Raw genomic sequence first — 27356 nt, 5'->3', positions numbered from 1 at the left:
CATCCATTCGTCAAAATAGTCATTTTGAATGTAATGCAGGAATCCAACTCATAATACAGTTTAATTCAATGTTGTCTCTGAAAAAACTATTTGTTTTAGTGAATAATTAGTTAATGATTAGTGAATGTATCATTATGTTATGACTTTACTTGAGGAGGCACATGACTATTAACAAATGATTAAGTACCGTCTCAATCCATGGATGCCGCCATTGTGGTAATTAACACATGAATTAAGGTATTACCATTAGTTTACCCTGTTAACTCAGGGTTTTAGTTCACACAGTTAACAGTATTAATTTGCACGTTTAACTGAAGTAGTTAACTCACCTATCAGTTAATGTGTTGATATAAATAGGAATTTGCACATGATTCTGATTTTAATTAATAGTAAATCATATGTGATTCCCTATTAACAAATGATGTGTTCATGATCAGTGCATAATCAAGTACTTTCTGAGTTATGTATTGACTGATGATGATTCATGCATTAGTTTAAGTATTAATGAACGCTCATTAATGCACCCTTATTGTAAAGTGTTACCTCCGGAGGGTATTTGGAGGAGGGATCTGTAGGAAGGGTTTCCCCAGCAGTGGCCTCTGCTGATTTTAAGCAGAGGTACTGACACACATGCATAATTATGGTACTACAGGTAAGAAAAATGTACAGTAAGAAATCAAGATTTCTCTCGATTCAGATACAAAGTATTGAATGCCGGTGTAATCCCCGAAAGGCCAGTTTGTTGACAACAAGCTTCTGAGAAGCTGCCTGGGTTAATTGATGTACACCATGAGAAGTACAAGTTTGGACACACCAAGGTAACATACCAGATACACTCTTGATGATGCGATTCAAGCAACTTTATGGTAAATCCTCTGCCAACAGTGCATTGGCATTCATTTGATTAGATGAACAGTCTTTTTGAGAGCAATATGTGAATCTGTTTTAGTCATCTTTTTTAATTCAGTTTCATATTCTCCCTATGCCTCAAGTGTTCTTCAAAGCTGGTCTGCTTGGTGTCCTTGAGGAGATGAAAAGCTTGCTAATCTAGCAACCATGATGCAGGCTCTTGCTCGTGGATACCTAATGAGAAGGCAGTTTACCAAGATGATGGAGGGAAGGTGAGACTGAGAAGATACTAAGAAAAATACGGAGTCAGGTTTTTTCCATTCAAACCATGTTTTTAAGGAGTGATTCAATCCTGTTTAACTATGAAGCAATTGTTAGAATAATGACTTTATAACTTTGATGTGATTTTGGAATAATGGATGTCTTGGACTTGATGGATTGATGATAGATTTTACGTGTAGGAATGGGATGGGGTTAGGATAATGATTTATTTGCATTGCATCATTTTGTATCGAGCTAACCAATTACTCTCTTTATCTCTCTTTATCAGAGTGTCTATCTACACCATCCAGTACAATATCCTCTCCTTCATGAATGTGAAACAGAATGTAACCAGACTTCAAGACCTGGTGGATAAGCCGCAGCTTAAAGTGAAGGCCTACAAGTGACAGGCTGAGGAGGCTGAGAGTCATACGTTAATTAATATGAATGCAATGAATGTAATGAATGCTGGCCTCTGTAAAGCGACTTTGAGTACCTTGAAAAAAGCGATTTATAAATAAAATGTATTATTATTATTAATATTAAAGAATTAGACTTGATTACAAAGTAAAATAGCAATTAACCAAATCAGCCTTTTAAAAATGGGATGGCCATTCTGCTAATCTTCAAACCTGTTCTCAATGTCACCCAGGAAGAGCAGTCCAACTCCCAAATGTCCAAGTTCAGGAAGGTTCGGCATGAGCTAGAGGAGGCTGAGGAGCGTGCCGACATCGCCAAGTCTCAGGTCAACAAGCTCAGAACCAAACTCGTGACACTGGAAAGGTAAAGATCTGCTGACAGCAATGTTAAGAATACAATTTGACTATTTATTTAGAACATACTTTTTTCCAAAGTGACAAAGTTTGTACAAACTCTTAGTACAAATGTTACTCTTGATCTATGGCCTATACGGTTGTCTTGTAGACATTGCTTCACAGCACACATTTCATCACTAAATAGCACAACATAGTTGAAAGTGTAGAATTAAAAGTGAAAAAAACGGACACATATATATATTTTCCAACACTGTATTTATAAGTCTCTCTATAAATCACGCTTTTTTTCATAGAAAAAAACTTACAATCAGGTGCGATTTACAGTACCATTCAAAAGTTTGGACACATGAATGGGAAAATGTGTCCATATTTTTTGACTGGTACTGTTTATATCAGAATATATAAAATTTAACATGTTTTTAAATATTAATTCATACTGACTGACATGAACCAACAAGTTAAACAGATTCAGTGATGTGGAATGAGATCGGGAGCTTGGTGAACTAGCTTACCAGTAATTTGCTTGTTGGACTCGCTAGCTTTTAATGTTAATTTAGCCTATTCAGCTTCCCAGTAATTTATTTATGTTATTGTGTAGCTGAATAACTGTTAATGTGATACGTTAACATACCGGACCTCAGCCTGTTCTGTGTGCTATTGTATAGTGGAATAACTTGCCTTTCCAGATTAAATGTCTGTTCTTGGTCTTGGATGTTGTGAAATATTTTTCTGAATAAATGAGATTTATTATCCAATACAATTGATATATGTTATTTTCCTCTTCATGATAATTTTTTGGACTGATGCAATTTATACTCTGGAGCGATTTACGGTCCAAAAAATAGGGTACGTTAAAGAAGCTGAATAGACATAACAACGGGACCCAAGACAGTGCTGTGTTTCATAAAATAGGATTTTCATGGTAATATTTTAAGGATTGTTTGAAAAAAAATCTTGTTGACAATACAATATTGGCTTTGTGGATTTGTTATGGGAAGAAAAAAACTAAATATTGTACACAGACTGATGTTACATAAAATATCTTTACATGTAGAATAATATTAGAATCACCCTCAGCGAGACAAGCACATCATCTCACATGTCCCCCCCACCCTTTCTCATCCACTGTCATTGCAGCTGACCAGCGACAGTATCGGTATCGGACAGGTAATACACACTTTCCGAATAAAGAAATTCACCGTTCACACACACAATATTAAGAATGACTCAGCAAAATAAGTGTCCAACCCTGAGATAACACCCTGCTACAGGGTCAGTCTTGCACAAAAGAGACACATGCATCAAATTATACTGTTTAAAGGGGATGACCATGACCATGTGATTATGTCCTACAAATTCTCATCTACATCTGCTGCTCACTTTACGTCTTTGGCGTTACTACAGTATTATGTAGTTTTATTTAACTGAGATACTGAAGAGGTTACTGGAACAGGTCGAGCCAGCCAGCTTGAACAAACTGTTGAATTACCTCTGACTCCCTAAACTGTCTGGGGGTCAGTTTGCTGAGAGGGATTCCCCTAACAAATTATTTATGGCAAATCATGTGTGTGTTTGTGGATGTGTGGGATTGTGTCTGTGTGTGCGTGTGTATGTGCACTGTAGTCATAGAATTTGAGAATAATGGGTCTATGAAGATAAATGCTACATAACTTTTCCACGACTGTTGCTTCAGTTAGTAGTAGAACCAAAGACCTATTAAATGATGTGTAACATCTGAATGTTTATATAAATATATGAATGTTTCTCCTTTCCCTATCATTCTTACCATCGACAGAAAACATCTCTCCTCAGAGGTCAAGGTTATTATTGACTTCAACAAGCATATAAGGCTTTTCTGACATGATACTTCTCATGTGGCACTGCTGAATGAGTATATTTCTTCTTGTCCTGTCAAGCTGTTTTCCAACATGGTGATGTCAAGGTGGTGGGCAAGAAAGCAATGTGACCATATATGTCCAGATGTTCCACCACAACATATCCCATTCATACTTTGGACATTGATACCAAGATGAAGTGGCCAGTCAGATAAATAGCCCTGAAGGTCTGCCAAGCCAAAACCTTTTCTGGCCTTTCATTGGAGGCACATATAGTTATTTATTGGCCTCACCTTTTATTTGACACCTCAAATCTCAAATTGGACTTAAACTTAGGGGATATGAAATGTTTATTGGTCCAAGCTACTAGCACTACTTGAGCAACCAAAGAAATTGCTTATGTGGCGTTTACGCTTAATGGGGTTTAAAATAAGATCTTTCACATATCATTGGACAATGTTGCATGGTCATGCAATAATCATACAAAACTATTCAATTAATCACCCCACTGCAATAATGCATCTTGAGTTGGTTAGCCCTTACTTGATTCACTTTTTGTTAAGTAGTTTGTAATGGTTTGACATGTTTTACAACCTTTCCATGTCAAAAATGTTCTAGATATAATAAGCCAGACATGCAGCACAGATTGTTGGTCTCAGCCTCAGTTAATGTCATCAAAGCTTTGGGATGAAGTTAATTCATTTCCGACTAGAGAAACCTGAAATACAGGCGTGACATCTTTACATGTTGTCTCCTTATAACTGGATTTAAAGCAAGTCTACTGTAAATGTCTATGGCTTGCTAAATCAGTATATCATGTCATTCGATAATTTATTATCCAAAGGAAATAGGTCTTAGATGTCAATGGACTGAAGAAACCAGACTGGTCACATTTCAAAGTCATTATCAAAAAATCCATACAGTTCAATCATGTATGTGGGTAACTAGACATTTAATCTGTATACTCTTCACGTTGATTTTGAAATAATACACCCAATGTTCCCTCTCAAATAAAAACAATTTTTTTCCTTTTTTGGAGAACTATTTCTATGATATAGAATGAAACAGGACACAAATTAGGGAATTCTTTCAAAAGGTGTGCAAAAACTGCATGCTGTAAAACAAAAAAATACAATTATAAATATACATCGCCAATGATCCAGCTGGATCTAGTGCTGTACTCATTACAACCATTAATGTTTACTGTACTTAAGAGAAATCCAGCTAAGGCCTTTGTATACATTATTGTATAACCTATATGAGTAAACCCATAAAAAAACTCGTTTTAAACTCTAAGAAAAATGAACATGATGCGTAATATATTCAGAAATGTCCTATATTATGCAAAGGGACATAGAGTGAAGGAGGGAAGCAAGGGACGGGGTAAGAGTCAAACTGTAGACTCTTGTCTCTAATCCATCTCCTTTAGGAGAGTAGTCCACAATTAGCTTCTGCTTGCTAATCATTCTCCACTAGATATAAGGAGTCCCACAGAGCAGCATCCATGGACAGACAACTTCCACCTGTGGGGTAAGATACTTGTTATTTTCACATCCTTATTATTGAGATCAGGCACATAGATAAGAATCATAACGCTTATTACGTGATGAGTAGGTTTGCCTTGCCCATATCCAAGAAAAATGAGTCAACTATTGTGGACAAACATGTAAGATTGAGTTTTGAATGTAAAGACTATGTGATACAATACGTTTTGTCCCATAACTGAAATACTATTTTGGGATGACAGACTTTGCTTTACTATAAGATATTGGATGTTGATGTTGTGTTCTTTAACAACATTTAACATTTACAGTAAATCATGTTTGTTGTGTAGCAGGGATGCACTGATTCATTTTCCATGAATGGGTATTGGCCACCATGTTTATATCTGCTGACTACTTTAAAATGGCTGATTACTTGCGATCAAATGTGTGGCACCATCATATTTCTACAATAGGTTATGTTTTTTTGTTTTTACACATATCAATGTGTCCATCAAATGTGTATACCATAACAATTTGTGGTCATTTGTCCTATGTCTGAATGGTATACATTTTTTCTTCATCAAATATATGTACAAATTATTTAAAATTAACCCAGAGTAAAGTCAAAATATTAGCATCAGTCAGTTTTGTTATATAAATATCAGCTTTAAGTGTTGGCAAATCATTTTCTTATCAGTACATCCCTACTATGTAATACTCAAATGTGATGGGAGGTATAGCAATGACATGTAAATATTGTTTATGTTGTTCTGGTTGTTTTATTTCTGGATTATTACTCAAAAACTCAAAACAAACATATTTTACAGCACCAACTAAGAGTCAATTTCATCTGGGAGTGGAAAAACAGGTGAGATACAGTTTGATGCTCCATATGAGTGTATACTGCTCAAAGCTAAAGCACCATCAGTATATCTACTATTGTAATTGTATAAAATGTTTTATTTTATTTTTATTATACACCTTTTGTAGGCTTCTGAGGCCTACTTACTTTACAGTATAATACAGTAATGCACTCATCATTTATACTTTCAGGCCCACAGGATAATTATGAATTTATGAGAAAGGGAACATAATTTAAATCAAAAGAAGGAATAGATTTTTTAACAGTGATATATTTTTCCCCCAGTGAGTCAGCACCATGAGTACGGACGCGGAGATGGCCATATATGGCAAGGCTGCCATTTACCTTCGTAAACCTGAGAGGGAGAGGCTTGAGGCCCAGGCTGCACCATTTGATTCTAAGAATGCCTGCTATGTGCCTGATGTCAAGGAGTTGTACCTCAAGGGTCTGGTTGTTAAGAGAGATGGCGGGAAGTGTGATGTGAAAGTACTTATCACAGAGGAGGTAAGAGGATACTTAGCACGGAATGAAATAATTATTTGGTGGACTTGTTTCTGTACATCTGTATTTTGCAGCCACAGTTACTGACACATTTAAACTGTTTAAAAACGTACAAAAACTAGGAAAAATGATTGAAATTCCGTAAAAATGTTGATATTATTCAATTTGTGTAGGCTTCATGCATGTAATTGACATCATATTTCAGGTTAAATCCTTCAAAGAAGAGGACGTCTTGCAGATGAACCCTCCTAAATATGATAAGATTGAGGACATGGCCATGATGACCTACCTCAGTGAAGCTACTGTCCTGTATAACCTCAAAGAGCGTTATGCCGCATGGATGATCTACGTAAGAAAACTACACATATAGACATGAGACACCTTAAGGAAGCAAATGAAACCCTCAGAAAATGTATACTTGAACTTTAATAGCAATATATCCCTTTACTCTCTGCTCATATGCAGACCTACTCTGGGCTCTTTTGTGCCACGGTGAACCCCTACAAGTGGCTCCCTGTATATGACATGGAAGTGGTCAACGCCTACAGAGGGAAGAAGCGCATGGAGGCTCCACCCCACATCTTCTCTGTCTCTGACAACGCCTATCAGTTCATGTTGACTGGTATGGACGCTCACTGATGGATGACTGAATTCATAAATAGATGGACGAATGTATTCTTATTTGCTTCTCGTATCACTTCTGACATATTTATATTTTCAATTTACTTTCAGATAAGGAGAACCAGTCAGTCCTAATCACGTAAGTTTAAGACTTTGACTGAGTGTATATTTTATGTATATACTATATATATACTTATATGTATATAAATATGAAAATAGTCGTGATTAATGACTTCAGAAGTTTGACAACACTTATTTTAGTTCATGTACACTAAATTATATTTTTATAATCTAATAAACTAGTGGAGAATCCGGTGCTGGAAAGACTGTAAACACCAAACGTGTCATCCAGTACTTTGCCACAATTGCTGTTTCTGGAGGGAAGAAGGAAGTAGTACCCGGCAAAATGCAGGTATGACCTTACATACACCATATAAAGAGCATGCCATCAATTGTTGACCCATCATTGTTTTCAGCCCCCAAAAAAGTTTTTCCAAGGTACAGTTCAAGGGTGTATGTTTCATTTTACATGAAAACTGTAAATAAATCCTCACATTTTTGATTAAGAAAATTATAGCCACTGGCTGCATCATCAGTTTTAAAACAAATCTGTCCCCCCACATTTGGAAACAAGCATACTCCCTTCGTATACGGTAGTTAAAATATAGTTTATATCTTCAAAATATGTTGTCATTCTTGACAGCCGTCCTGTTGTAGTTTTACATGCATCATATCATTAATAAGACTATTAGCATGTTACTTAAATAGCAACTTAAGAAGTTAAGGATTTATGACATTCTTTAAGTGGGGGGTACTGTGTTAACTCTGACCAAACATATTAAACTAAAGGTGTTCAAAGATAATATAAAAATATGGTTAGACCTAGTCTAGGGGAAGTGATTAAAGACGAAGTGACAAGAGAACTACTTTGGAATATAGGTGATAAGTCTACATAACCAACTGGTTTGTGTCCCTTCAGGGTTCCCTTGAGGATCAGATCATTGCAGCTAACCCTCTACTGGAGTCCTACGGTAATGCCAAGACAGTGAGGAATGACAACTCATCTCGCTTTGTAAGTTTGGAGGGAAAATATATATTGTTTAACATTTTACACTAACTTAGAAATCAATAGGATATGTTGAAAAAGCCCTCTCTATGCACTCCTTCAGGGTAAATTTATTAGGATTCACTTCCACATGAATGGAAAACTGGCGAGTGCTGACATTGAGACCTGTAAGTTGGTTTGGATCATTTCCCAGTTGATCCTTTAAATAAATGTTAGTGTCCATTCAAATTGTTCTAATTTTTCTCTAACCTTTCAACCATGTCTCTCACAGACCTGCTGGAGAAGTCCAGAGTAAGTTTCCAGCTGCCTGATGAGAGAGGCTACCACATCTTCTACCAGATGATGACCAACCACAAACCTGAGCTTGTTGGTGAGGCACTGTAGGGAAAGATGTTCTGAATGGCATTTACTCCTTTGTCCACTCATTGAGGGTTCAGTCTTTTACATAAAATGTACACATGCCTTGGGTGATAATCATTTGAGTTTTGTTTCCACAGAAATGTCACTTATCACCACCAACCCCTATGACTACCCCATGATCAGCCAGGGTCAGATCACTGTGGCCAGTATTGATGACACAGTCGAGCTTGATGCCACAGATGTAAGTCAGTAAAAGGGTTGAACTTGAAAATCATAATGTATTGGTGGTTTATTGTAAACGTTATTTCCCCCTCCAGGATGCTATTGATATCTTGGGCTTCACCGGTGAAGAGAAGATGGGCATCTACAAGTTTACCGGTGCTGTCATGCACCATGGCAACATGAAATTCAAGCAGAAGCAGCGTGAGGAGCAGGCTGAGCCAGATGGCACAGAGGGTAAGCCAAATTGTTTGTATCGATGTTCTGAAGAGCATTCATTTATCTATATTTCTTTGGTAAACATTGCACTATGATGCACATTGCGCCTTTCTCTCCCCAGTGGCTGATAAAATTGGCTACCTTCTGGGTCTGAACTCAGCTGAAATGCTGAAAGCCCTGTGCTACCCCAGAGTGAAGGTCGGCAATGAGTATGTGACCAAGGGTCAGACAGTGGATCAGGTAAGGCTTGGAAATATAGCTAAGAAATAAAGCTTGATTGTAATATTCATTTTAGCATTGTGTTCAATTATTACGGGTAAAAAACTATTCATAAAATGAAATCAATGTTTAAGTGGAACCAACATTATAACACAGGTGAACAATTCAGTGAGTGCTCTGGCCAAGTCCATCTATGAGAGGATGTTCTTGTGGATGGTCATCCGCATCAACCAGATGTTGGACACCAAGCAGCCAAGGAACTACTACATCGGTGTGCTTGACATTGCTGGTTTTGAGATCTTTGACGTGAGTTTGAGATTATTATGGTCATAATGGCAATATTTGAAAGATTATTAGAAATACGTTCAAAAGTGGTTTCTTTTGTGTCATTAAACTATACAGATAGTATCTACTCTATTTGAATGATTTGATTTAGTGGAACAAAAAGTGCAGATGAAGTAAAAAATGAATACGGTATGGTGGGATTGTTCAATGAAGGTTTGCCAAACTTTGCAAATCTACAGTACAACAGCATGGAGCAGCTGTGCATCAACTTCACCAATGAGAAACTGCAACAGTTCTTCAACCACACCATGTTCGTCCTGGAGCAAGAGGAGTACAAGAAGGAGGGCATTGTCTGGGCTTTCATTGACTTTGGCATGGACTTGGCTGCCTGCATTGAGCTTATTGAGAAGGTGAGGTGTCTGTAAAAACTGTGGATATGTCATACCTGGCAAGGATACAAGGTAATTCAGACATGTAGATACAGTATGCCTAAACTTTCGTATCAGTTAACTCTCATACATAGTATATTTGACTGATCAAAGTATATTTCTACACAGCCAATGGGCATTTTCTCCATCCTTGAAGAGGAGTGCATGTTCCCCAAGGCTTCAGACGTTTCCTTCAAGAACAAGCTGTATGACCAACATCTTGGAAAGACTAAGGCATTTGAGAAGCCTAAACCAGCAAAGGGCAAAGCAGAAGCCCACTTTTCTCTGATCCACTATGCTGGTACAGTGGACTACAATGTCACTGGCTGGCTGGACAAGAACAAGGATCCCCTGAACGACTCTGTGATTCAGCTGTATGGAAAGTCCTCAACTAAACTGTTGGCCACACTCTATGTTGCTCCTCCACCTGAGGGTTAGTATGGTTGAATTAGATTACAAACACACAGGTTTATACATTACACATATTAACATGATTTGTTGCTTGAACAGTATTGTTCACAGTATTGTTCAAGCAACAAGACATATTAATATATTATGTTGTCTAACTCCTGACACTCCTATAACAGATACCACAAAGAAAGGAGGCAAGAAGAAGGGAGGTTCCATGCAGACTGTGTCTTCTCAGTTCAGAGTAAGTGAGGTTTTTTTAAATATAATTTTTGATAGTTTCATGCTGTGATTGTACTTTAATATTAGTGAGCATTTTAGCTTTATTGTGAATTATATCTGAGAGTAACAATGCTTTATAACAACCTAACAGGAGAACTTAGGCAAGCTGATGACCAACTTGAGGAGCACCCACCCTCATTTTGTGCGCTGTCTGATCCCCAATGAGTCAAAGACTCCAGGTAACTTATATTGTTTTACATATTATTTATCTTAAGTCATTATCGACTTTATGGGGAGATACTACAGGTGAATAGGAAAAAGAAATCCTGTTCTTCTATCAGAATGAAACTTTACCACATGAATATACCCCAAATGATAAGATATATTTGTATTGTGACTTTTAGTTTCTCGCCCAATAGATTATGCAAATGACGTGTTTTCTCATTAAATATGCACTAATTATAATTACAATACAATGTAGAACACGGCAACTACATCATAAATGAAGTCAGAACTTTTTGGTTTGTTTTAATGGGATCAATAACTAATTGGTTAGAATTGTTCAGAGGCTTTTGTCAAAATAATGTTTTTTCAGTCAATTATGTTGAAATGCACTTGACAAGTGCTAAAAAAACATGTTTTCGCCTCTTTTTGGGGATATAACACCACATGAAATGAGATTGACAAAAAATATTTGAAAATCCCCCTGAACATGTCTAGATATTGCAATTACAAAGCAGTGTGTAAAATTGTTTGGCTTTACCCATTATGAGCCAAGAGTTGTCTAGCTTGACATGTGTGCTAGATGCCATTTGGAGAAAATCGCTGTTAAACATTTAGAAGGGTTAGAACAGCTTCTCTCTATAGCTCTGTGTTCCCCCCCTCCCTGCCATGACAAAAGAGTAAATAGCAATATATGATTTGGCTAGCCATATGCTTGAGAGAATAAACTTTCCAACAATGTACAATTCATTTAAGTTATTTCTTAACTTGCTGAGACAAATTTCAATAAAAGTTGGTAACAGACCATGATTTAAGGTTTTGTTTACTTGGCGAAGGTTGTATAAAATAATTTAAAAAATAAAATTTTGTGGCAATATTTGTGGCATGTTATGAAAGTTTACTGAGTTTTTGTCTGTAGTACCTCTACTTAAACATAGAGTACATTCATTTGATTATTATGTCTATGATTAACTTCCACAAAGTAAAAAGCTGACCCTTAATGTTTCATCCAGGTCTGATGGAGAACTTCCTGGTTATCCACCAGTTGAGGTGTAATGGTGTGCTGGAGGGTATTAGGATTTGCACAAAGGGCTTCCCCAGCAGAATCCTCTATGCTGACTTCAAGCAGAGGTAATGTTACACACTAATGCAACAAAGATATGGTAGGTGGATAACAACATATCAATTAATAAACCAAATTTCTCCCTATTCAGATACAAAGTATTGAATGCCGGTGTAATCCCCGAAGGCCAGTTCATGGATAACAAGAAGGCTTCTGAGAAGCTTCTTGGGTCAATTGATGTGAACCATGAGGAGTACAAGTTTGGACACACCAAGGTAACATACCATACACTATTGATGATGGGATACTGGCAACTCATGTTTGTGACCTACAGAGGTTATTAAATATCTAATTTTCCTGGTAAACATTCAAAATGCAGTTTAACGTTTTCTTGAGCAATCCAACAATCTTAATAATATGAGACCAGAATATGATTACATGTGAGAAATGTATTTATTATAAGCAAGTCATTTAATTGGCATTTATTTGATCCTAACATCATACATCACGTTGCTTTCTACTTAAATAGCAATATGTTAACACTAGAAGTGTTTATGTTGTTTTTTAAAGTTTTGTTTCATACTTGTGTCTCAGGTGTTCTTCAAAGCTGGTCTGCTTGGTGTACTTGAGGAGATGAGAGATGAGAAGCTCGCTAATCTGGTAACCATGACACAGGCTCTTGCCCGTGGATACGTGATGAGGAAGGAGTTTACCAAGATGATGGAGAGGAGGTGAGATGGAGATGATAACAAAATAATAATATTGATTAAAGTATTTCCATTCAAATCTTGTTTTTAGGGATTGATACATTTGGTTTTACTATGAAGCAGTTTTTAGAATGATTCTCATTATTTTGGAACCCTGGCTATCTTGGGCTTTTTTGGAATGATGTAGGAATGTAGGAATGGGTTTGGTTTAGTGTAACGGACAGACTCCCAAGACAAATGGTAATTGATCCAAGTGCGGGTTTATTGGGGTGTAGTTGGACAAGCAGGGGTCATACACAATTATCAGAGCCAGAGAGGAAATCCAAAATGGTAGTCAGCTTACAGGTGTAGGTCAAACAGGGGCGGACTGGGCAATGAAGGCAAGGCTTGGTCAGGTTCCACAGGACAGGCAAGGGTCTGGATCACGGCGTCCAGGAATAGTAAAGGTGGAGCAGATAAGAGGTCAGGGGCAAAAACAAGGTCAGTATATAATAGAGTCCATCCGGATATTGCCTAGAAATGTCACTATATTGTTAACAAGACTCAGCACAGAGTGAAGGGAGTGACTGGATTAAATACACAGAGCAGAAGAGAGTGGACTGATGGGTTTAATTGTTTGCAGGCGTGAAGAGGGAGTGCCGTCTTAGTACTCAGGTGATGATGATCTGAGACACGGGGACCTGATTGTCACAGTTAGGGTGCAATACAAATTGCATAATTTGTATTGAGCTAAACAATTACTGTGTCTGTCTCTCATTATCAGAGAGTCTATCTACACCATCCAGTACAATGTCCGCTCATTCATGAATGTGAAACACTGGCCATGGATGAAGGTCTACTACAAGATCAAGCCTCTTCTGCAAAGTGCTGAGACAGAGAAGGAGCTGGCCAACATGAAAGAGGACTATGAGAAATGTAAAGTTGCTCTTACCAAGGCTGAGGCTCGCAAGAAGGAGCTGGAGGAGAAAATGGTGTCCCTCATGCAGGAGAAGAATGACTTGGCTCTCCAAGTTGCATCTGTGAGTGAGCCACACACACACACACACACACACCACATTCAAGTCTAATTAACCTCTGTTATTCTCAGGAATCAGAAGGTCTGAATGATGCTGAAGAGAGATGTGAGGGTCTGATCAAGAGCAAAATCCAGCTGGAGGCTAAACTCAAAGAGACAACAGAAAGGCTGGAGGATGAGGAGGAGATCAATGCTGAGCTGACAGCCAAGAAGAGGAAGCTGGAGGATGAGTGCTCTGAGCTGAAGAAGGACATTGATGATCTGGAGCTTACGCTGGCCAAAGTGGAGAAGGAGAAACATGCCACCGAGAACAAGGTATTAACATCTCACCAATATCCAAGCAGAAGCTTGTTCAAAAGCACCAAACAATAGTTTTCACTTGAACTAATGTTGTCTTGTGCAGGTTAAAAACCTGACTGAGGAGATGGCATCTCAAGATGAGAGTGTTGCCAAGCTGACCAAGGAAAAGAAAGCCCTGCAAGAGGCCCACCAGCAGACACTGGATGACCTGCAGGCAGAGGAGGACAAAGTCAACACTCTGACCAAGGCCAAGACCAAGCTGGAACAGCAAGTAGATGATGTGAGTAAACTTACCTTTCGTGCTCAATTTGGGTTTTTTATCCAACTTTGCCTCGATTGGTATTGAATTTAATCTCATATAATAAGTTAGTTTTAAGGATTCAGTTGGACAACTGACTAATATATCGCATATTATACATTACTATATAATGAATAAAAAACTGTTAACATCAAAGCTTTAGTATGAGAATTGTGTTTTGTCCTCTAGCTTGAAGGTTCTCTGGAGCAAGAGAAGAAGCTCCGTATGGACCTGGAGAGAAGCAAAAGAAAGCTGGAGGGAGACCTGAAACTGGCTCAGGAGTCCATAATGGACCTGGAAAACGACAAGCAGCAGTCTGATGAAAAGATCAAGAAGTAAGTATTGTATGATCATTAGAGACATTCTTGACATCATATTGATTTCATTTACTCCAGCAATCCTTACATTGAATTTCCACTTCAATATAATAATTTTGACATCCAATGTTCAACCCGATCTACTGTAGCCTGGTCCTAACCAGACCCTCGTACATTTCATTTGTACAGAGGGTCTGCGTTCGCTCCATTGACAAGCGTTAACTTCCTTGAAGGCGGGTCCTCTGTTGAAGTTTAAAACTATTGGATCTGCTTAGAGCCACTCTGATCTGCCATAACCAATCGCAAGCGTTCGCCTTAGCCAACTCCTTCACCACTACTGTAACGGAGCTAGCTGCCGTAGCTGGAAAATCAAACTTTTCCTGAACGCCGTGGGGAGGGCCACAACATCATGGCCACCAACAAAACTCAGCGAGGAATGTTCTTGCTCCGGCTTTAACTTATGGAAATTCGGCAGCGTTGCCACAACCGCAGAATAGCTTCGCTCGCATCTTTCTCCGCCGCCAATACTGAACTACTCAAACTAGTGCACGACATTAACGTCATCGTTCTCAGCCACTCCCTCTGTTCGCTGATTGGACCTACAAAAAATGTGTTTCTGAGAACCGACTTCAAAGTCAAACTCCCAGACCTAGTACAGAAGCAAAATCCAAATTGAGCGGAAGTACGTAGGAGGGCAGAGCCAGGCTAGATCTACTGGTCATGCTTTTCAAATTGATTATTCATATTACTCACCTTGGAGTAATTCAATAATAAAGACCTATGAAACTGAGTTTTGCGTTTCTAGTTATACTAATCAGATAACTTAATTGAACATCTATGTCATTAGGGATAACAAGGCTTCTTTTGAAATAATTAACAGAAAAATTATGGATGTGCTTTACAGTTTAATCTCCACTCAATGACACAAAACCAAAACTTGACATGGATTCATTTGTGCACTAAAGGAAGGACTTTGAGACCAGCCAGCTCCTCAGCAAGGTTGAAGATGAGCAGTCTCTGGGTGCCCAGCTGCAGAAGAAAATCAAGGAGCTCCAGGTGCGCTGTAGCTACTACATAAGTAACATTTCCTGGTTTTGCCTTGATTATATTTGACTTGCTTGTGTTTAAACTTCACCCTGTCTGTTTAGTCCTTTTCCTGCTAAATGTTGTTGTCTACTGTAGGCTCGTATTGAAGAGCTGGAAGAGGAGATTGAGGCTGAGCGTGCTGCCAGGGCCAAGGTGGAGAAGCAGAGGGCTGATCTGTCCAGGGAACTTGAGGAGATCAGTGAGAGGCTGGAGGAGGCTGGAGGCGCCACATCTGCTCAGATTGAGATGAACAAGAAGCGAGAGGCTGAGTTCCAGAAGCTGAGACGTGACCTGGAGGAGTCCACCCTGCAGCATGAGTCCACCGCCTCAGCCCTGAGGAAGAAGCAGGCTGACAGTGTGGCAGAGCTGGGAGAGCAGATCGACAACCTGCAGCGCGTCAAACAGAAGCTTGAGAAAGAGAAGAGTGAATACAAGATGGAGATTGATGACCTTTCTTCTAACATGGAGGCAGTTGCTAAGGCTAAGGTCAGTGATACAAATAAACCTAAACAGAAAGATAGAATATGTGTAAAACTGTACCAATTAAGCAAAGGTTGGGTTTTAGAGTGGGTTACCAAGGTTTGTGGAAAGCCTTTTTATGCTGATTTTAAATTCCTTCTTAAAGGCGCCTTTGTAATTTCAAATAATTTACAAAATGTTAACAATTCATTGGAAAACATTGTGTTACACTTAACGGTAAGAAAAAAAAACGATATTATCTATGTGATTGAAACATGATGTTTGTTCCACAGGGCAATCTGGAGAAGATGTGTCGTACCCTTGAGGACCAGCTCAGTGAGCTCAAGACCAAGAATGATGAGAATGTTCGCCAGGTCAATGACATCAGTGGACAGAGAGCCCGACTCCTCACTGAGAACGGTACGGGACATATTTGTTCAAAGGCCTACATGCAGAAATATGTTCCACAAGGTGTTTATTGAAAACAATCAAAACAAGTATAATAAAGAATCAGACCTAAGGAATAGCTTCCTTAATTCCCCACAGGTGAGTTTGGTCGCCACCTGGAGGAGAAGGAAGCCCTGGTGTCTCAGTTGACCAGAGGCAAGCAGGCCTACACCCAGCAGATTGAGGAACTCAAGAGACACGTTGAGGAGGAGGTCAAGGTAAAACAAATAAAGTTGTTTATATGTCTATATGTTGATCAACTATGACAGTTTTACAGTACAGTGGTTTGCAAATACTCTTTTTTGGTCCCTTACTACATCACCCTCATCTCAAATTATTTTCCTCTCAGGCTAAGAACGCACTGGCCCATGGTGTCCAATCTGCCCGCCATGACTGTGACCTGCTGAGAGAGCAGTTTGAGGAGGAACAGGAGGCCAAAGCAGAGCTACAACGTGGCATGTCCAAGGCTAATTCTGAGGTGGCTCAGTGGAGAACCAAGTATGAAACTGATGCCATCCAAAGGACAGAGGAGCTGGAAGAGGCCAAGTAAGTACAAAACAAATGTAGACTTCCTTACGCTCACAATATAGAAAGTTGATAGTAATTCATAGTACCCCAATATAAAGTTACTGTCAACCACTCAAAGTTTGCACTCAGGACAGAACACCATTGCAATACTTTGTCAACAGAAAGAAGTTGGCTCAGCGTCTCCAGGATGCTGAGGAGACCATCGAGGCCACCAACTCCAAGTGTGCCTCTCTGGAGAAGACCAAGCAAAGGCTGCAGGGAGAGGTGGAGGACCTCATGATTGATGTTGAGAGAGCCAATGGCCTGGCTGCAAACCTGGATAAGAAGCAGAGGAACTTTGACAAGGTGAAAAATATTGTGCCAGTTCTAGGTTTTGATGTAATTGTAAGTGTGGAACATGGATGGACCTAAATCTGCAATTGAAGCTTAAGAACTATATTGACATGCTCATGCCCTGCTTTTGTGCCTTGAGCCCAACGCATTGTTTACATGTTGACGTTATTTGTTTACTCTACTTTTGTGTGTGCTTCCTCTTAGGTTCTTGCAGAGTGGAAGCAGAAGTATGAGGAGGGCCAGGCTGAGCTGGAGGGAGCTCAGAAGGAGGCTCGTTCTCTCAGCACAGAGCTCTTCAAGATGAAGAACTCCTATGAGGAGGCTCTTGACCAACTTGAGACTCTGAAGAGAGAAAACAAGAACTTGCAACGTGAGATAAATGTAGTGTGTGGTGTTTTTGTATTATTGAAAAGAGAGAATTATTTCCTATTTCACCATCTCATTATACTGTGCATTAGTTGATTTACAGAACCATCAACTGGAGGAAAACAGTTTCCTGTTGAGATCATGTTTGATCCAGTAAACTAAGCTTGTTAATTGAACAATCTTCTGTTTCAAATCACAGAGGAGATCTCTGACCTGACCGAGCAGATCGGAGAGACTGGCAAAAGCATTCATGAGCTGGAGAAGGCCAGGAAGACAGTGGAGACAGAGAAGTCTGAGATCCAGACGGCTCTGGAGGAGGCTGAGGTACAAACTTACACAATTTCCAGAATGAAGTGGAAATTATAAACATTCTAAGGATTATCTCAAATAAGTGACATTTGCTAAAACATTACTTTATTTAGGGAACACTGGAGCATGAAGAGTCCAAGATTCTGCGTGTGCAGCTGGAGCTGAACCAGATCAAGGGTGAGGTGGACAGGAAGCTGGCAGAGAAGGATGAGGAGATGGAGCAGATCAAGAGGAACAGCCAGAGAGTGCTGGATTCCATGCAGAGCACCCTGGACTCAGAGGTCCGCAGCAGGAATGATGCTCTGAGAATCAAGAAGAAGATGGAGGGAGACCTGAATGAGATGGAGATCCAGCTGAGCCATGCTAACCGCCAGGCTGCTGAGTCCCAGAAGCAGCTGAGGAATGTTCAGGGGCAGCTCAAGGTACTGTGAATGTTAACCATAGTGATGAGTAGACTGCAGTGAACTACATTAATACTTACTTCAGACCATTACTGCAGATCTACACTCAAAATGGGGGCTCAAATATCCATCTCAGATTATATTTGTTTTGAAAAACATGGGTGCATGTGTATAGAAGGGCAATTCATAATATCATCCTTAAAAAGAACAGTACACCTTCCAGTACAAACAGTACTGCTGAAGCAGTAGAAGACAGTATAAGAAATACTGTACACAGCAGCATCTTCTCATTCTTCTCTACACTCTCTGGTGTTTCTAGGATGCCCAATTGCACCTGGATGATGCCGTCCGGGCTGCAGACGACATGAAGGAACAGGCTTCCATGGTGGAGCGCAGAAATGGTCTGATGGTGGCTGAGATTGAAGAGCTGAGAGTGGGTCTGGAGCAGACAGAGAGAGGCCGCAAAGTGGCCGAGCAGGAGCTGGTGGATGCCAGCGAGAGAGTGGGACTGCTGCATTCCCAGGTGTGGACAACCTACACACACACACATACACATAAACACATAGTTAAATAACATTCACAGCAAAGGTTTTGTTTTTGCTTTATCCATGTGTACTCTCTTCCAGAACACCAGCCTGTTGAACACCAAGAAGAAGCTTGAGTCTGACCTGATTCAGGTGCAGGGAGAGGTGGACGACATTGTCCAGGAGGCCAGAAATGCTGAGGAGAAGGCCAAGAAGGCCATCACTGATGTGAGTCTGGCTTACTAAGTATCACAGTACAGTCACTATTAAGTCACTACTTTACTTACATCATCATTAAGGCCATTTCAAAGCAATATGGAACCACCATATCATCATACAGTAGCCTACCCCCATGGTAGCATACCTTCCTTCTTATGGCCATGTTCTAGTGATTTCTTCATAACTCATGTGTTCACAATTCTAGTGTCGACCCCCACTGATCCATCTATGCAGAAACGTTTTAGATGGTGCTGATTCTTATGCCGTTCAGTTCTCAAAAGGCTTTGTTTGTTGGGTCATTCCACCAGTATATGGTCTAGATCAGGGGTTTTCAAAGGGTAAGGCAGTGAGCCTCCCTTGAGAGAACATCAAGTCACCGGGGCCTCCCCCATTTTAACAGGGCCATAAAATGATTTTTGGGGGGTATTTCACACTGTGGAATATCCTTAAGGTCTCCGAATAGGGTATGTAACATTGGTTGGGCTGAAAATGTCCCGGGTGCTGTTCTATGCGCCCTAATGCACCCTGTGAAATAGCCCTGGAATAAAACGAGAGGGTTTCTTCTTTCTATGGTATGCACATGAATATATAGATGAGCTGCGCGCTGATTGGTTAGTTTACAATGACTGACGCTGCGGAGCAAAGCGCAACATGGTTAACAGTACTCAGTGAAACATCGAAGGTGGAGACTTAAAATAAAAACGTACATATAAATCTATTGTGTCTACACAACACTGTTTTCAACAGATTGACTCGACATCATTTGAAATGATAACGTTAGTTGTTTCCACTTCTATTGTTGAGCAAACGGGATCAACATAGGCAGTGTTGCCGCTCCCACCGCATCGTGCGTTGATTTAGGCGAGAAACAGGAGGACTTCCTCACGCAAGTCACAACAGCGGACTTCAGAGTGCAGGAGTAGCTGGCGAAAGTGTGCGCCCATCTCATCGCAGAGGCCAATGCCAACATTTGGGACTTAACCCGAACCTAAGACTTAGTCATGGTTTTGATTGTGAGGTGCAATCGGAACTTCACATCAATGCGAGCGAAATTCTTTGCATTAATTTTCTTTTTTAAAATCTTTTTTTTTTTGCTTAATGTGGCCCAGCCTAATATGAACATTACGTTGGACTCATATTCTTATATTTTCCAGAAATTACAACCCAAAATCCAATATTTTACAATCCAAAATATATATTTGCCGCCTCCCCTGAAACTCTTTGGCGCCCCCCAGGGGAGGCGCGCCTCACACTTTGAAAACCCCTGGTCTAGATGATATAGTTCTGTACTGAGAAATCATTTTTGTTCATGTAACCTGGTACAATATACTATGTGTATGTACAGTTCCTCAGTTCAACCAAGCTGTATTCTATTGTTGCAGGCGGCCATGATGGCAGAAGAGTTGAAGAAGGAGCAAGACACCAGCTCTCACCTTGAAAGGATGAAAAAGAATCTTGAAGTGACAGTAAAGGACCTGCAGCACCGTCTAGATGAAGCAGAGAACCTAGCCATGAAGGGTGGCAAGAAGCAGCTCCAGAAACTGGAGTCCAGGGTGAGATGATAGTCACCTTTAAACTCAGTAAACTATTGTGTATTAAAAGTTATTGAGAAGAATATGTTTAATAAGTGTCTTCTCCCTAAAATAATTGATACTCTAAATGACTTCAAATGCTTTCATTGAGGTAAAATACAGTATTTTGTATGCAATTGATTAGAGTTATTTGTGTTTGAGTGGTAGATTCCATAGGTTCACCCATGAGCTCATGTCCTCCATTCAGGTGCGTGAGCTTGAGACTGAGGTTGATGCTGAACAGAGGAGAGGTGTAGATGCAGTCAAGGGAGTCCGCAAGTATGAGCGCAGAGTCAAAGAGCTGACATACCAGGTAACAACACAGTTAAAAACAGTATATGTTGATATGACAGTATATGTTGATACAAATAATTTAAATGTACCTTATCATCTGCTTCAGACTGAGGAGGATAAGAAGAATGTAACCAGACTTCAGGACCTGGTGGATAAGCTGCAGCTTAAAGTGAAGGCTTACAAGAGACAGGCTGAGGAGGCGGTAAGTCTAATAACTTATTTGAGCTTTGCTTATGCAAAAAAAAGCTTTCCTAGCTTTCGGTGGATATCTGTATGGCTTTACCAATTGTTCTTGTCTAAATGATCACTGCAGCAAGCACATTTACAAAGTTTTTAAGAAATCTTTTAAAAATGAATTCATCCCAGGAGGAGCAGTCCAACTCCCACATGTCCAAGTTCAGAAAGGTTCAGCATGAGCTGGAGGAGGCTGAGGAGCGTGCCGACATTGCTGAGTCTCAGGTCAACAAGCTCAGAACCAAGAGTCGTGACTCTGGAAAGGTAAAGATCTCCTGATGTCACACCATCGGTTCAGACAAGAAATGCATTACAGCAGGGGTCCCCAAACTACGGCCCGGCCCTCTGAACAATGCCAGTCTTAAATTATTTTCAAATTTTTTCTTTTGAAAAAAAAAAGGTTTACACTGATTAAAAAGTAAATAGATGTTTTGATTTCAATAGCAATGAATATGAAAAAAGTTATTTACAATATAAATAATGCTCTTTTAATAGGCTGTATATATATCTTTTGATATGTACGAATGTATGGTTTATAACATAGTAATAAACTAATCTAGCATAATAAATACATTTAAAATCATAATAAAATATCCACAATAATACTGGTAGTTACTACTGCCCAAGTAATTTTCTGTTCCGACCCGGCCCCACATTAAAGAAAAGAAAATTATCTGGCCCTCGCAGATAAGTTTGGGGACCCCTGTATTACAGTGTTTCAATTCATTACAATAATTCCCTGTTTTTTTCTTTTTTTAAATCAGGCAAAAGAAGCGGAATAGACACTAACCTGAACAAGACCCTATGCCTAAACATTGCTATGTTTCATAAAATATGGTTTACATAGTGATATTTTGAGGTTTAAAAAAAATAAAAGAAACCATCTTCAAAACGCCATGGCTTGTGGATTTCTTGTAGGAAATATACATGTTGTCTAAGGTTGCACAACTTTGTACCTATAAATTAGTTTACACAGGTCAATAAAGCACATAAAAAATGTCTGCATTTTCTGCAGCTCAAATAACCCCCAAAAAACACAAGGGGCATGTTGCCCAGGGCACAGATTTGTTTTTATCCGGCCCTGAACTGCAGGCTGCACGCTTGACCAGGAATTACAACAGTGACCTTAGAGAACTACAACCCTTTTTTAACTTGTCTAACACGCCCCCCAGCATATAATACGTATAATACTACAGTACGAATAGTATTTATTTTCGTAAAGTTCACATGTATCTGCTTCTTGATCGGACTTGTACCACATACTGAATGTGCAATGCCTTAAAGGGGCAATTGACTGGGTTTTTTGGGTATTTCACACTGTTCCTTAAGATCTCCGAATAGGGTATGTAACATTGGTTGGGTTGAAAATGGCCCGGGTGCTGTTCTATGCCCTCTTACAGATCGTCTGAAATGTTCCCGGGAAAAAACACTAGCTTTTCTCCTTTTATGGTATGCTCATTAATATTTAGATAAACTGCGCGCTGATTGGTTGGTTATCAACAAGTGAAGCTGGGAGCAAAAACGCAACACGGCCAACAGCAGCACTCGCTGAAACACTGAAGTTGGAGACTTGAAATAAAAACGCGCAAATAAATCTATTGTGTCTACACAACACTGTTTTCAACAGATTGACTATATAACATTTGAAATGATAACATTACTTGTTTCCACTTCTGTTGTTGAAGCAAACTGGATTGACTTAGGTGGGTAGAACATTAGGCTACAGCTTAGCAACCAAACGTTGTTGTAATCGTGATTCTACTCGGCTTCAGTTAGCTAGCTAGGCTAGCTCTAGATATCTTGCTGTAAAATAACATGACAAACATCTGGACAAACATGCATCGTGAATTGTAGATTTTCATTACACAGGTTATTTATTTAATGAAACACAGTCAGGAACATGAATCAACGTTAGCCCCATTGCCAATAAACTAGGCTAAATTATCACACATTCTATGCTCTTGCGTTAACTAGCAAGCTAAACTTGTTTACATGCCTACAGTCTAGGTGTTACTAGTAACAGTTACTAGCAATGCTAATGTATCCTGTATCTAAAACCTGCCTTTCTCCAGTTCTTTCAAATAGATTATCTAGACAGGCGTTAGCAATAAGCCAGACTGCAGTTCGTTTTCTGGCTATTTTTCGGAAGCTTCCCTTCTAATGCCCACTACAGCTAGTCTAGCTAGAGTCATTTGATGTGTGTAGAAACGTATTTAGCATTCTACCTGGTATGCTATATACAGGAAACTTTAGCATTGCTAATAACTTTTAGCACAACATCTTACTGTCCTTATAGCTTGCGGTTGCAATGAGCATATGGTTGGAACAGCACCTCTTTCCAGGTTCAGCTTCCTAGCATATCCTGCTTGAAATTGTCCAAGGTTGTCAAAACTGTCTTGGGTGAAATGTTCAGAGCAAATGAATGATTGAGTGTCGAACTTCGCCTGGATCTTCTCATAGACAACAGCAGCCATGCCTGTTGAATGTTTGGCTCCTTGGGAAGACTGTAAGTGTTAGCCTTCCCTGTACAGCCTGGAACACAGCATTTACGACCGTGGTCCATAATCAATATCCTTGTTATAATTCAAAACGTTCTTCTTTGTAATTCCTTATAAGTAGCCTACACAGAGCAGCGCGCAGCTAAACTAGTATCGGAGATAGACGCTACCTCTGGCTGGTCTGGATGTAAATTCTGGGGCGTGACAAAGATACAGACCAGAGCCAATAAGAGGGCGATCACCGGTCCTACGTAGGACCGGTGGCTTTGTTGAAAAGCTAGCGTTTTACAGCCAAATTTTTTCTTTTTGAGATTTGAATAGGAAAGAGGTGTCAATAGACTTTGATATTCACGGTATGTTCAGTTTACCCTCCGAACTGTCGTTTTTCAACAATGACAAGGTAAAATCGGTTTTGCAGTCAATTGCCCCTTTAACTCCAGCTCACAAGCTCATGGCAGCTAGTTGCAAGCATGCACGCGTTTCGGAGCTAGTAACAAGCTTCTGCGCAAGACCGGACGAGTCGGTCTGGAAAGATGGCACGGACCGTTATTTGGCGCTCTCGCTTGCCTCACTGCGCCACTAAGCACTTTTCATAGAATTGAATGGGGACGCCATCTTGGAAGACAGAAGTAGCTATCTCTATTTATATTAACTCTGAGTTTACCGGGGATATCATTCATTTCAATGGAGAACTGCCGAGAAGTCCCGCTGCAAACATATTAAAGAATTAGGGGGATTTGTGCCAGATGAGCTATGTTCGTGTGCAGAGGTGTCATGTCTCTATACTTTACTGAAGTAATAATTTTTCAGACGACTTTCTACTTCTACTTAGCCTGACGTTGTCATACTCATAATTCTAGTCAGAATATCAGTCTGAAAACTCTCCGTTGGGCTGTGACTATGGGGCGTGTTTCAACCAAACTCGTAAAACAAATGCCTCTTCGCTCAATTGGATAGACCTACAACCAATCAGAGCAGCGTAATATGTTGTTTGTTGAAAATATATTCAACCCAAGGGCTCTTTCGTGACGTTTTTGATTACGTTACAGTTGATCATCTGTCCATCATCGTATAAAGCCCGCCCTGGAAATTTCATTGGTCCATCCAGATTCTGGTTTTCTGTAGTTGTCCCCAATACGAGACCCTCCAGACCCAACTTCCCGACAAAATTATTTTGTACTCCTTACATTTGAAAAATTGCCTCGTTACTCCAATTTCAGTTAGGCTTGTCATCTTTCAAAAAACACACCAAAAAATAACCTATCCAGATAAATTGCCCGATCCGTATAGAGTGAATTTGATTGTGGTTGGATGAGAAGTATAAACATATACGATTCCGACACCCTATTGGTTTGTACGCAAACCATCGCTCCTGAACATGACGCAAATCATGTCACACTCCAGCAAGGAAATAGCAGACGTATGTAGATGTCCGTGGCAGAGACTCGAGAGAACTCAAGCAAAATGTCCCAACCAAGCACCAGCAAGGAGGTAGGTGGCCAGCAAGACCAGACAACCCTTCTACATCCCTGGGCTGGCCGTACCTGGAATAATTTTTAAAAATGGTTGGATGAAAAAACAACTTTCCAAATGCGCTGCAAGCACTGCGCAACCAAGTAGGCCTACCGCAGCTAATGGCTTTCAAAAACTCGCCGTCTAATTTGAATAAAGGTTATTGATGAAATGCCTCCGAAGTTTGACTTTTTGCACCATTACAATACTTACAGGCAACTAGTCATCATCAGTGCCGGTCCAAGCACATTCGGCGCCCTAGGCGAGATGTATGGACCCCCCCCGACCCCCCCCCCCCCCCCCCCCCCCCCCCCCGGGAGCGCAAATCGGGATGCCGCCCCCCAATCGCAACACGGATATGTAACAGTGTGAAATACCCCTAAAACCCAGTCAATCACCTCTTTAAGGAATACGATTCAATTAAAACCTTTTCATATGAAGTTAAGCAACCAAGATTTTTACTGAAAAGCTTTTCATGCATCCCTTGTGTGAAGCAGAACTTTTCCCAGGCAGAAAGTTCCCCAAATGTATGAGTGTATGTTTTAAACGATGTATCTATGATCTACCTCCACAAACACATCAAGAGGTGCCACCATGACCTGTACGTGTCTCTGCTGATTAGTGGAGAGATCAGACCAGAGACTCTGTCCTCCTCTCGACCACGCCCCAACACCACTTCCTCCCCCCCTCCCCCCGATCCCCACCCATGGAAGCATGGACATGGAAAAGGCCAGACATCACCACTGTGACCAGTGTGGTAAGAGCTTCAGTCATTCAGGAAACTTAAAGACACACCAGCTTGTTCACCCCGGAGAAAGCTGGACCAGTGTGGGAAGAGTTTCATTCAGTCAAGACATTTAAAGATACACCAGCGTGTTCAGTCAGGAGAGAAGCCGTAACACTGTGACCAGTGAGGGAAGAGCTTCAGTCGGTTAGGACATTTAAATACTTATGTGATGTACACAATAATAAAACATATTGAGTGCTACTGTCTTAGATATACTGAGAGCATAATGTTGTTATCGTAACTCAAGCCTCGTTTCCATATTCACATACATTTGTGTTAGCTTTCCTTCAGCTGGAGTTTGATAGACAGGGCTTTCACAAAATGCACCAAGGAGGAAGACCCATCGACACATGTCTATAGTGGAAAAAGGCGTTTGTTTGCGGGTTAAGTACCTATTCCAGGTGCTGTGAAAAGTTTATTTTAAACATGTTAACATGCTGGTTACCCAATTTCTCACAGGTAAGGGCAAGATAACCACTAACCTCCCGAGCGTGCATCCGCAAATACTTCCCCACGCCCAAGTGCTTCATGTTCCTGCCCCCTACTTCCCCTGAGAACATGGTTCGACTGTAGCCAGTTGCATAAACTTAGTTTAAGACTAGTCTTGGCCTTAGACTGTCTTAAATTGTCAGGTTAGACTAGTCTAACTAAGCCTGTCTGTTGCATAAATAGTAAGGCTGAATTAATTTAATGTAAAAAAGTTAGCCACCTCTCCCCCTGGCTGACCCTTGCGGTAAGGGCTGAGTTGTTATGCCAACGATCTGTTAGTAGGCTACGTCATTATCTTGGCATAATTTATTACGGAAGGAAATAAGTGTGTTACAGTTTTTCAAAATTGTTAACACACAAAAAGCAAACATATTGCACAATTTTCAGAACCTTAACTTCATGTAACAATTGCTCCACCCAATTTGGCACTACTTCACACTCCCTTATCTTCATTAGACTCTGACTTTCCTTGTTTACACACTGATGTCAATTACACGTCACCTTGTTGTCAAAACACTACACACAATGTTCAGTTGTTGCAAACACTTCTCAAGTAAAGTCTCAAAGCATCAACGTACAACACACAAATATTCAAATCTCTAAACACTCAGGTCTGGTGAGCAATTTGTGATCGGGACTGCAGCATAAAAAGGGCCTTGAGCCTCTGTTTTGATTGGTGAACAATGGAGAACTTAGAACATAACAACCAGAGAAGGAGAGGGGTATGAGTGAGAGGAGGACAAGGAAGAGGACAAGGAAGAG

General features: G+C 40.1%; 1 protein-coding gene across 1 annotated transcript; it reads left to right on the top strand.

Moving 5' to 3' along the window:
* Window positions 1-6031: 6031 nt before the first annotated feature.
* Window positions 6032-22127, top strand: LOC124483631 (myosin heavy chain, fast skeletal muscle-like). Its single transcript, XM_047044154.1, has 40 exons — window positions 6032-6073; window positions 6353-6571; window positions 6774-6917; window positions 7034-7190; window positions 7301-7328; window positions 7493-7601; window positions 8169-8261; window positions 8359-8422; window positions 8527-8625; window positions 8753-8856; window positions 8933-9071; window positions 9175-9293; window positions 9429-9578; window positions 9797-9967; window positions 10115-10418; window positions 10573-10637; window positions 10767-10854; window positions 11851-11968; window positions 12052-12175; window positions 12495-12631; window positions 13371-13626; window positions 13695-13937; window positions 14026-14202; window positions 14410-14555; window positions 15503-15593; window positions 15720-16109; window positions 16376-16502; window positions 16629-16747; window positions 16879-17075; window positions 17219-17402; window positions 17595-17760; window positions 17956-18080; window positions 18179-18487; window positions 18786-18989; window positions 19093-19218; window positions 20592-20762; window positions 20989-21093; window positions 21181-21276; window positions 21441-21572; window positions 22073-22127. Exons 2-40 carry the CDS (start codon window positions 6365-6367, stop codon window positions 22088-22090), a joined length of 5802 nt encoding a protein of 1933 aa, XP_046900110.1. The 5' UTR covers window positions 6032-6073; window positions 6353-6364; the 3' UTR covers window positions 22091-22127.
* The last annotated feature ends 5229 nt before the right edge of the window (window positions 22128-27356 follow it).

This window comes from Hypomesus transpacificus, chromosome 2 (assembly GCF_021917145.1).
Source record: "Hypomesus transpacificus isolate Combined female chromosome 2, fHypTra1, whole genome shotgun sequence".
Lineage (NCBI taxonomy): Eukaryota > Metazoa > Chordata > Actinopteri > Osmeriformes > Osmeridae > Hypomesus > Hypomesus transpacificus.
The sequence above is the reverse complement of the archived record's forward strand: the minus strand, read 5'-3'. Positions and strand labels throughout refer to the sequence as shown.